Raw genomic sequence first — 12,210 nt, forward strand, 5'->3', positions numbered from 1 at the left:
CAGCATCAGAATATACTTGTATTCAATGTGAATACACTGTTATACCATGAGTTTTTACTTCTATATGTAAACAGCATCAAATATACTTGTATTCAATGTGAATACACTGTTATACCATGAGTTTTTACTTCTATATGTAAACAGCATCAAATATACTTGTATTCAATGTGAATACACTGTTATACCATGAGTTTTTACTTCTATATGTAAACAGCATGAAATATACTTGTATTCAATGTGAATACACTGTTATACCATGAAGTTTTTATTTCTATATGTAAACAGCATCAAATATACTTGTATTCAATGTGAATACACTGTTATACCATGAGTTTTTACTTCTATATGTAAACTGCATGGAATATACTTGTATTCAATGTGAATACACTGTTATACCATGAGTTTTTACTTCTATATGTAAACTGCATGGAATATACTTGTATTCAATGTGAATACACTGTTATACCATGAGTTTTTACTTCTATATGTAAACAGCATCAAATATACTTGTATTCAATGTGAATACACTGTTATACCATGAGTTTTTACTTCTATATGTAAACTGCATCGAATATACTTGTATTCAATGTGAATACACTGTTATACCATGAGTTTTTACTTCTATATGTAAACTGCATGGAATATACTTGTATTCAATGTGAATACACTGTTATACCATGAGTTTTTACTTCTATATGTAAACTGCATGGAATATACTTGTATTCAATGTGAATACACTGTTATACCATGAGTTTTTACTTCTATATGTAAACTGCATGGAAATATACTTGTATTCAATGTGAATACACTGTTATACCATGAGTTTTTACTTCTATATGTAAACAGCATCAAATATACTTGTATTCAATGTGAATACACTGTTATACCATGAGTTTTTACTTCTATATGTAAACAGCATCAAATATACTTGTATTCAATGTGAATACACTGTTATACCATGAGTTTTTACTTCTATATGTAAACTGCATCAAATATACTTGTATTCAATGTGAATACACTGTTATACCATGAGTTTTTTTACTTCTATATGTAAACTGCATGCAAATATACTTGTATTCAATGTGAATACACTGTTATACCATGAGTTTTTACTTCTATATGTAAACAGCATCAAATATACTTGTATTCAATGTGAATACACTGTTATACCATGAGTTTTTACTTCTATATGTAAACAGCATCAAATATACTTGTATTCAATGTGAATACACTGTTATACCATGAGTTTTTACTTCTATATGTAAACTGCATCAAATATACTTGTATTCAATGTGAATACACTGTTATACCATCAGTGTTTTACTTCTATATGTAAACTGCATGGAATATACTTGTATTCAATGTGAATACACTGTTATACCATGAGTTTTTACTTCTATATGTAAAACAGCATCAAATATACTTGTATTCAATGTGAATACACTGTTATACCATGAGTTTTTACTTCTATATGTAAACTGCATGGAATATACTTGTATTCAATGTGAATACACTGTTATACCATGAGTTTTTACTTCTATATGTAAACTGCATGGAATATACTTGTATTCAATGTGAATACACTGTTATACCATGAGTTTTTACTTCTATATGTAAACTGCATGGAATATACTTGTATTCAATGTGAATACACTGTTATACCATGAGTTTTTACTTCTATATGTAAACAGCATCAAATATACTTGTATTCAATGTGAATACACTGTTATACCATGAGTTTTTACTTCTATATGTAAACTGCATGGAATATACTTGTATTCAATGTGAATACACTGTTATACCATGAGTTTTTACTTCTATATGTAAACTGCATCATGGAATATACTTGTATTCAATGTGAATACACTGTTATACCATGAGTTTTTACTTCTATATGTAAACAGCATCAAATATACTTGTATTCAATGTGAATACACTGTTATACCATGAGTTTTTACTTCTATATGTAAACTAGCATCAAATATACTTGTATTCAATGTGAATACACTGTTATACCATGAGTTTTTACTTCTATATGTAAACAGCATCAAATATACTTGTATTCAATGTGAATACACTGTTATACCATGAGTTTTTACTTCTATATGTAAACTGCATGGAATATACTTGTATTCAATGTGAATACACTGTTATACCATGAGTTTTTACTTCTATATGTAAACAGCATCAAATATACTTGTATTCAATGTGAATACACTGTTATACCATGAGTTTTTAGTTCTATATGTAAACTGCATCAAATATACTTGTATTCAATGTGAATACACTGTTATACCATGAGTTTTTACTTCTATATGTAAACTGCATCAAATATACTTGTATTCAATGTGAATACACTGTTATACCATGAGTTTTTACTTCTATATGTAAACAGCATCAAATATACTTGTATTCAATGTGAATACACTGTTATACCATGAGTTTTTACTTCTATATGTAAACTGCATGTGTGGCGGACGACGCCAAATAATCAATCCTGCAACAAAGAAAGGGCTTCCCCCTTCCACTAGCTGGCCTAGCCCGTTCTCCCCTTTTGTCTTTGTGCGCCCAAAATTTATAGTTTCACGCACTCGATTTTGTACTCTTAAACGAGAAGCAACTGCATCTGGCAAATGCTGTTACCTTTTTTCAAGTGGCAAATAAAGATCTTTAAAACTCCCAATCTCCCTTGTCTTCAAAACTCGCCGGCAAACTAAGTGCCGGACATTTTGGTGCATCGACCTTGCATTCGAACTCCATTTCTCAAATTCAAACAACTCCGGTGTACATTGCGGTGCATCGATTTCGATCTCGAGAACAATCCGTTCCGTTTCCCTTGGCCGTTTAGTGAATCACGTGGTCGACTTTGTCCGTAACGCGTTCGGCGTCACCATCTCCAGGTAGTTATCTCTTAAAATCAGTCCCATCTGACAAGGTACCAAAGTTAGCTATCTGTAAATTCACTCTTCTGTCCAATCCAAACTCACAGGGAAAAAATTCAGTAGGCAGTAATTTATTTATTTAATTTTTTCATTAAATCCCCCCCAACTTGAAGTTTTTTTTTTTTTTTTTTTGTGGTCTCGTCATCCCATACATAGCGTTTGTGAACATTTTTCATCCGTAACAGCAAATTTATTTGAGTCTCAAAAAAAAAAAAAAAAAAACCATTAGTCTAGCTAGCTCGTGGTCCCCCCTTCGTTTCTCAATTCATTTGCGTCTCAATCAAAACAGTTTCGCCGCAAGCGACGATTGTTCAGTTTCTTGGATTGCGCGCGAGTCACATTCGTCTGTTTGTTCAACAAAGCGCTAGGGTAAAATTTTCCCCCGTTCAGTCTTTCTTTTCATCCCTTTCGTTTGCGTTAAATCCCTCCGGTTAATTTTTTTTTTTTTTTTTTTCTCTCTCTCCTTCGTTTCGTCCCTTTTCGAAATAATACTCCACCATAAGTTTTTTTTTCCGCGTCCCTCCCATCTCCAAAACTGCCGCGCCGACACAACAGCCCGTTCAGCCGGGCAATTCGGTCAGCCCAACACGAAGAAAGGCGCGAAAACGAAAAACTTGACAAGCAACAGAAAGCTAGAGCCGCAGAAGATCGTCCCGAAGAAAATCAAGACCGGTCAAAAAGAATTCGCGACGCCATTTCCGAAGCTCATAAACACCTCGCAGACATTCAAGCACAGAGAGGCATCCAGTTGCTGCCATACCGTCAAGTCAAGCTAATCGCTCGTCCCGAAAAAGACGAGAATCATCACAGAAAAATCAACATCGTGACAATCGAAGCTCCCAAACATCTTGCTGTTCTTGAAGAAGAAGTTGAAGAGCAATTCATCTTGCAAATCGAGCCAGATCCTTCAGATTTACTCGGCGATCAAGAAGTCAAGTCCAATTAGCGCAAGTAAAAAAAAAAAAATCTTTCTCCCACTAGCATTCAAATAGTCCTAGAGAGTATAGTCCTAGGCCGAAAGGTCGGTTGGGCTTACACTTGGTTGGTCTTTTGCTTGCTTCCAGTGGCATTCCTCTCAAAACTCCCAGAGTAGTCCTAATTTGTTTAGTCCTAGGCTCTTTTGTAAAAAAGAGTTGGTTGGTCTGACATTTGGTTGGGCTCTCTACCTTTATTTTTGAACGTCACGCTCACTTTAATTCTCTCGTTCACTGTGGCTTGCTGTCAGAATGGCCGAAGCCAGACCCCCCAGTCGAAATGCTGATATTCAGACGGACGTCACCGACGATTTTCCCCCACTATTTCATGATCGCGCCAATAAGCAAGCCAGATCCAACGAAAAAAGCCGCCACACGAAATTGATAACGGGGATAGAAAAACACATGTCTGAACTAGGCAGCAGGACCGAGCTGAAGTTTATGAGAAAGAACCTAGCCAACCAACTTGAAGAGTGCATTAGGGCCCACAACATTTTTCGGTCGTCGCTAACGCAAAGACTAATTCCAGAAAATGACTGGGTCACCAACTTAGAGCAGGTCACCACAGCATGCTACGCACGAATCGACGACTACATCAGAAATGTTCCAAGAGCTCCCTCAGCCGCTTCATCAATTCACAGTTCGGTTAGTTTGCCGTCTCATTTATCAGAATCCAAGAATAGCACGCATTTCCCAGATTCTCATCACAGCAGCATTATCAGTACATCACCTAGCCACAAAACCACGCGTGTTTTAACCCGTGAGTTAGCAGAAGAAAAAGTAGCTCGTCAGAATCTTCAGTGTGAGCTACAACGTCTCCAAGCGACCATAACGCAGATCAACCAACAATACACCGATGAAGCAATATTGAGGACCCAAACAATCAATGGAATCGCCGAAGACAACCGAAATTTGGCAACATGGCTCAAAGAGCGCAACGAGGCGCTGGCAAAAGAGCAGCAAGAACGGCAATATTTAGAAGCAAGCTTAAAAAACGACCTCAGAAATCAGCAGCTTCTTCTCGAAGACGAAAAAAGGTCCCGTCAAACGGACAAAAATCAGTTTCAACGAGAGTTGGAGGCTCGCATTGGCGAACTCACTACGTCTTTCGACAAAAAATTAGCCTCGCAAGCTCCGAAGAACTCGGCAAACACGGCCGACACAAACAAAAAAGAAACGGGCGCCAGACCAAAGCATCAAGCATCCCGTCAAACGGAATTCCCTGATGAAGAACCGGACGAAGATGAAGACGAAGATCAATTTCCAGAACCGCCTTCTTATTATACGATCGACGACCAGTCCAGCCAAAAACATGATTTTATCGATTCAAAAAAATGGTCAGTCAACCAGACACCCGAGCCGTCCGTCAACAACAAAAACTCGTTCTCTGTTTTTCGTTTGCCAAAATTGGATCTACAACCCTTCGACGGAGACTCGAAAAAATGGGCTGATTGGATCGCGATCTATAGAGATCTCGTCCACCAGAATTCGTCCATCTCGACGACCCAGAAGATGGCAATACTGAAGCAGTGTCTAACTCAAGATATTCGAGATGGCCTCGGAGATTCGTTGAGCAGTCCAGCTTTGTATGATAAAGCTCTTCGGGAACTAGAAGCGACCTACGGCCACCCGCAACTGGTCTCAAGATCTTACATTCAATCACTCATCAATCTTCCGAGATTGAATATGAACGACTACAAATCATTGTTGAAAGCCTCGCAAAACATCAACGGGTCCGTTGCGTCACTCAAGAGCGGCGGATACGAAAAAGAACTTTATTCCGTGACACTCATGGAGCTAGTTCACTCGAAGATGCCCCCTGACATCCAAAGCAGGTGGGGGAAAAAGATTAGTAAGAATCATCCTCGGTGTCTAAATCTGCAAGATTTTGCTGACTGGCTTCACACGGTAGTAAAAGGTGAGATGATGGCCAAGCACTGTCAATTAAAGATTGAAAAAGACCAGCAACAACAAAAGCAAAAAATGGGCCGGCAAAAAGATCCAGGCGTTCGGTTCCCCCCAAGATAAACACCATTCTTCCGCCTCAGCAACAAGGCAACAAAGAAGGCAAAGCAAAAGAAAAAGATCAAGCAGAGAACCATCCGAAAAAGTTAATCTGCCTTCTCTGCAAAGAAGATCATCGGCTCGCCCAGTGTCCAAAGTTCAGCGCAAAATCTCTAGAAGAGAGAGCGCAGTTCATCAAAAGTTCCGGTTGTTGCATTAAATGCTTAAGCAAAGGTCACATGCTCAAAGAGTGCACAAGCAAGAAAAATGTGAAGTCAAAGATTGTGAACTTCGCCATCACACTTTGTTGCATGGTGCACCACGCATTTCTTGGAAAAATCCAGAATCGGAAAAAGCTCCACCTCAAACGGAGAAACCCCCTCTTCACAAAAAGAAGAAAAGAAATTAGTAGCCACTCACTTCGTAGATGGAGCTCAAATAATTACTTTACTGCAAGTAGTGCCCGTGACGGTCGAACACAACGGAAATAAATTCGACACCTTCGCTCTCCTAGATCCTGGAAGTGAAGCTTCCCTCATTCTTCAAGATTTATCCGCTCATCTGAAAATTGATGGGCCGACTGAAATCGCTCGACTTGGAACCTTCCACGGCGTCGATCCAGAAATCAAAACAACCAGAGTCAACTTCAATGTTTTTCCTCGAGATCAGAGTCGTGCCTTCGCTGTGAAAAATGCATACTCTGTCCCGAAGTTGGAAGTGACGAGCCGGAAAATCAATTGGCCAGCTCTTAAACACCAGTGGAAACATTTGAATGACTTGGACTTCCCTCTCATCGACTCCAACAAGGTATCTGTGCTTCTTGGACGTGACGTCATGAGAGTCCACGACGTGTTGGACGTCCGGATGCCTCCGGACGGAATAGAAGCTCCTGACGGAATACGTACCCATTTTGGTTGGTGTCTAACAGGCCCAGTTCCAACCACAATGCTGCAAACACAAGACACGTCGCCTTCAAAAATTCTTCATGTTTATAAACATTCTGTGTTTCAAAAATTAGAAGATGCTGTCACGCAGTTCTGGCTCACGGAATCCTTCGGTGTCAACTCTCCCGCACACCCGCCAATGAGCAACGAAGACAAGAAAGCCCTCAGCATCTTAAACAAAACAATTCGCCATACCGGCGAGCGGTATGAGGTGGCGCTCATGCTGCGAAATGAAAAACCAAATTTACCCAACAATCGAGAAGTGGCGCTTCGGCATCTTCATTCGCTGGAGCGACGTTTTGAAAAAGATCCAACATTCGCGAAAAGCTACGCTCGAGTTGTCGAAGAATACATCTCTCTTGGCCACGCCATCCCGGCACCATCGAATCCTGTTCCAAACGGCCAAGAATGGATCCTGCCGCATCACGGTGTACAAACGTCCGCGAAACCTGGCAAAGTTCGCGTGGTTTTTAATCCCTCCGCACAACACCGCGGTACTTCCCTGAACGACCAATTATTCAAAGGCCCGGATCTTTTAACTGGTCTAATAGGAGTTATCTTGCGTTTTCGGATGCTGCCGGTACCAATCTCAGGTGACATAGAAAAAATGTATCACCAAGTTCAAGTGCCTAAACACCAGCAGTCGCTACTCAAATTCTTATGGAGGACGCCCGGCAGCAAAGATCCACCGACAACTTTTCAAATGGCGGTCCACATTTTTGGCGCAGTCTCCTCTCCTACTACATGCATTTTTGCGCTCCGACGTACGGCCGAAGATTTTGGCCACCTCTACCCCAACGTCGCAAACAAGGTATTAAACAACATCTACGTCGACAATTATTTGGACTGTACCGAAACCGAAGAAGAGGCCATCACACTCCGCCAGGACGTATCCGCGTTGCTGAAACTGGGCGGATTCAATATGGTTCAATGGCTGTCTTCATCACGGTCCGTGTTGGCCACCGTCGACAAAAATGATTTATCGCGCTCCTTGGATTTGGACGCTGACCGACTTCCGATCGAGCGCACGCTTGGAATGTTATGGGATTGTCAAGCTGATATATTTATTTTCAAAACTTCCACTAGGACCGACATCAAGACAAAACGAGAAGTTTTGCAAGAAATTTCCTCGATTTATGATCCAATGGGTTTCCTTTCCCCGGTGATAATGGTCGCGAAAATTCTTATGCAAGATGTTTGGCGCGCCGGAATCGACTGGGACGACGCGCTGCCGCCGAATCTGCTAGCTGTCTGGAAGGCGTGGGCATCGGAGCTCGAATTTATCGCAAAATTGAAGATACCCCGCTGTTTTCGAAAACACTCGAAGCCGCTGGAATACGAGCTACACGTATTCACCGACGCCTCAGAAGCTGGTTTTGGTGCGTGCGTCTATATACGCGCGAAATACGGCGAAGAGAATTTTTCTTTAAATTTAATTCTTGCAAAGGCTCGAGTCGCTCCTCTGCGTCAATTATCCATCCCTCGCTTGGAGTTGCAAGGAGCCGTCCTCGGCGCCAGATTATGTGCCAGCGCCGTAAAAGAGCTCGGACCAATCGCTTCCAACGTGACCTACTGGTGCGACTCTCAGACTGTCCTCCAGTGGATTCATTCGACAAGGTGCAAATATCACGCATTTGTCGCCCATCGCATCACAGAGATCGCCGACACCAGCAAAGCAAGTCAATGGCGTCATGTGCCCGGCAATCTCAATCCAGCCGATGACTGTTCAAGAGGAATTCCGGCAATCCACCTGACGACTCAGCACCGCTGGTTGCGCGGACCCGATTTTCTCAAAATGCCGGAAGCGAATTGGCCGTCGCCCATCATCATCGATGAGCCGTCCCACGACGATGTGGAAGTGGTGCCTGAAAAATATGTGGGCTCGCTGCGCGTCAAAAAACCTCATCCAATTTACACTCTCATTCAAAATTCATCCAAAATCATCACCATCAAAAGAATCGTAGCGTGGCTGCTCCGGTTCCTGACTAACTTCAATTTATCTATCAAAAAACTTCCGCGAGTAGGGCAACAATGGCTCATTCCGGCGGATATTCGTGAAGCGGCCGATGTGATCATCAAGGTGGACCAGGCTCATCATTTTCAAATCGAGCTCGACTACATCCGGAAAGGTAAACCAGTGCCTGCAACGTCCAAACTAGCGTCCCTCAATCCGACTTTAGACACGCGCGGAATTATGCGCGTTGGCGGAAGGCTTCAACATGCGTCCATTCCGGAATTCGCCAAGCATCCTATCATCCTGGATCCCATCAGTCAACTCGCCACCATGCTGATCCGGGAGGTACATGAGCGGCTGGACCACGCTTCAACCGAATTCACGCTGCACGATTTACGCCTGCAATATCACGTTCTACGGCCTCGCGCATCCATCCGGCGTATTATCCGCGATTGCTTCGAGTGCAAATTGCGCAACAGCAAACCGGATCCTCCATTGATGGGTCCGCTTCCCGCTAGCCGTCTTCAATCTCATTTGCCGGCATTTTCCAACGTCGGAATTGATTTCTTCGGTCCGTTTTTCTTAACCATATTTCGCCGCAAGGTGAAACGCTATGGCGTCATTTTCACTTGCCTTGACTGCCGTGCAGTTCACCTGGACGTTACCCACTCGATGGATCTGGATTCCTTCATGATGGCATTCACCCGATTCGTCGATCTACGAGGTCTGCCACGGATCTGCTACAGCGACAACGGCACGAATCTAGTCGCCGGAGAGCAAGAAATCTCGGACGCACTCGCCGGTTGGAATCGGGAAATATTGGCCAACAAAATGGCCAATCAGGACGTCGAATGGCGCTTTAGCCCGCCTGCTTCCCCACACTTCGGCGGCAGCTGGGAGCGTCTCATTCAATCAGCCAAACGCGCACTTCGTAGCGTGCTCAACGAGCGCACGCTCAACGACGAAGTCCTGCTCACCGCGATGTCTGGCGTCTCCGCGCTCCTAAACGCCAGACCATTGACGCATGTCAGCGTCGATCCGCACGATCCGCAGCCCCTCACGCCCAATCATTTCCTGACGGGACGGCCCAATCCGGGTTTTCATGTCGACGACGCAGAAGAATTTGGTGGTCTAACCAAAAGGCGCTGGTTAGAATCGCAGGCTCTCATCACCCACTTTTGGAATAGGTGGCTGAAAGAGTACGTCCCTGACTTAATCGAACGACGCAAGTGGCTGCGCCCGCGAAGAAATTTGGCCGTCGACGACATTGTAATCGTCGTCATGCCGAACGTGAAGCGGGGAGAATGGCCCATAGGCCGCATCACTCGCGTTATCCATGGTCAAGACGGCGTCGTGCGATCGGCAGAGGTGAAAGTCATCCGAGTGGCAACCGGAAGAAAAGGCCGACAGGATCCCTCCAATCCACCTACTAAAACGTCCAGTTTTGTGCGGTCCGCACACAAACTGTGTCTATTAGAAGCTGACGAAGAAGAAGATGTTTCCAGTGATGGAAACAGGGCCGGCTGTGTGGCGGACGACGCCAAATAATCAATCCTGCAACAAAGAAAGGGCTTCCCCCTTCCACTAGCTGGCCTAGCCCGTTCTCCCCTTTTGTCTTTGTGCGCCCAAAATTTATAGTTTCACGCACTCGATTTTGTACTCTTAAACGAGAAGCAACTGCATCTGGCAAATGCTGTTACCTTTTTTCAAGTGGCAAATAAAGATCTTTAAAACTCCCAATCTCCCTTGTCTTCAAAACTCGCCGGCAAACTAAGTGCCGGACAATATGTAAACAGCATCGAATATACTTGTATTCAATGTGAATACACTGTTATACCATGAGTTTTTACTTCTATATGTAAACAGCATCGAATATACTTGTATTCAATGTGAATACACTGTTATACCATGAGTTTTTACTTCTATATGTAAACTGCATGGAATATACTTGTATTCAATGTGAATACACTGTTATACCATGAGTTTTTAGTTCTATATGTAAACAGCATCAAATATACTTGTATTCAATGTGAATACACTGTTATACCATGAGTTTTTACTTCTATATGTAAACAGCATCAAATATACTTGTATTCAATGTGAATACACTGTTATACCATGAGTTTTTACTTCTATATGTAAACTGCATGGAATATACTTGTATTCAATGTGAATACACTGTTATACCATGAGTTTTTACTTCTATATGTAAACAGCATCAAATATACTTGTATTCAATGTGAATACACTGTTATACCATGAGTTTTTACTTCTATATGTAAACTGCATGGAATATACTTGTATTCAATGTGAATACACTGTTATACCATGAGTTTTTAGTTCTATATGTAAACAGCATCAAATATACTTGTATTCAATGTGAATACACTGTTATACCATGAGTTTTTACTTCTATATGTAAACTGCATGGAATATACTTGTATTCAATGTGAATACACTGTTATACCATGAGTTTTTACTTCTATATGTAAACTGCATCAAATATACTTGTATTCAATGTGAATACACTGTTATACCATGAGTTTTTACTTCTATATGTAAACAGCATCAAATATACTTGTATTCAATGTGAATACACTGTTATACCATGAGTTTTTACTTCTATATGTAAACAGCATCAAATATACTTGTATTCAATGTGAATACACTGTTATACCATGAGTTTTTACTTCTATATGTAAACTGCATGGAATATACTTGTATTCAATGTGAATACACTGTTATACCATGAGTTTTTACTTCTATATGTAAACTGCATGGAATATACTTGTATTCAATGTGAATACACTGTTATACCATGAGTTTTTAGTTCTATATGTAAACAGCATCAAATATACTTGTATTCAATGTGAATACACTGTTATACCATTAGTTTTTACTTCTATATGTAAACTGCATGGAATATACTTGTATTCAATGTGAATACACTGTTATACCATGATTTTTTACTTCTATATGTAAACAGCATCAAATATACTTGTATTCAATGTGAATACACTGTTATACCATGAGTTTTTACTTCTATATGTAAACAGCATCAAATATACTTGTATTCAATGTGAATACACTGTTATACCATGAGTTTTTACTTCTATATGTAAACAGCATCAAATATACTTGTATTCAATGTGAATACACTGTTATACCATGAGTTTTTACTTCTATATGTAAACAGCATCAAATATACTTGTATTCAATGTGAATACACTGTTATACCATGAGTTTTTACTTCTATATGTAAACTGCATGGAATATACTTGTATTCAATGTGAATACACTGTTATACCATGAGTTTTTACTTCTATATGTAAACAGCATCAAATATACTTGTATTCAATGTGAATACACTGTTATACCATGAGTTTTTACTT

At 41.0% G+C, this 12,210-nt stretch overlaps 1 protein-coding gene and 1 pseudogene across 1 annotated transcript; both read left to right on the forward strand.

The window, feature by feature from the left end:
• The first annotated feature begins 4,168 nt into the window (after window positions 1–4,168).
• Window positions 4,169–5,039, forward strand: LOC116936352 (annotated as a pseudogene).
• A 389-nt stretch (window positions 5,040–5,428) lies between these two features.
• On the forward strand, window positions 5,429–10,366 carry LOC116936351. The gene is made up of 3 exons (XM_045167461.1): window positions 5,429–5,923; window positions 5,965–6,194; window positions 6,265–10,366. Exons 1-3 carry the CDS (start codon window positions 5,429–5,431, stop codon window positions 10,364–10,366), a joined length of 4,827 nt encoding a protein of 1,608 aa, XP_045023396.1.
• The last annotated feature ends 1,844 nt before the right edge of the window (window positions 10,367–12,210 follow it).

The sequence above is a fragment of the Daphnia magna genome, unplaced genomic scaffold, assembly GCF_020631705.1.
Source record: "Daphnia magna isolate NIES unplaced genomic scaffold, ASM2063170v1.1 Dm_contigs201, whole genome shotgun sequence".
In the NCBI taxonomy this organism is placed as follows: domain Eukaryota; kingdom Metazoa; phylum Arthropoda; class Branchiopoda; order Diplostraca; family Daphniidae; genus Daphnia; species Daphnia magna.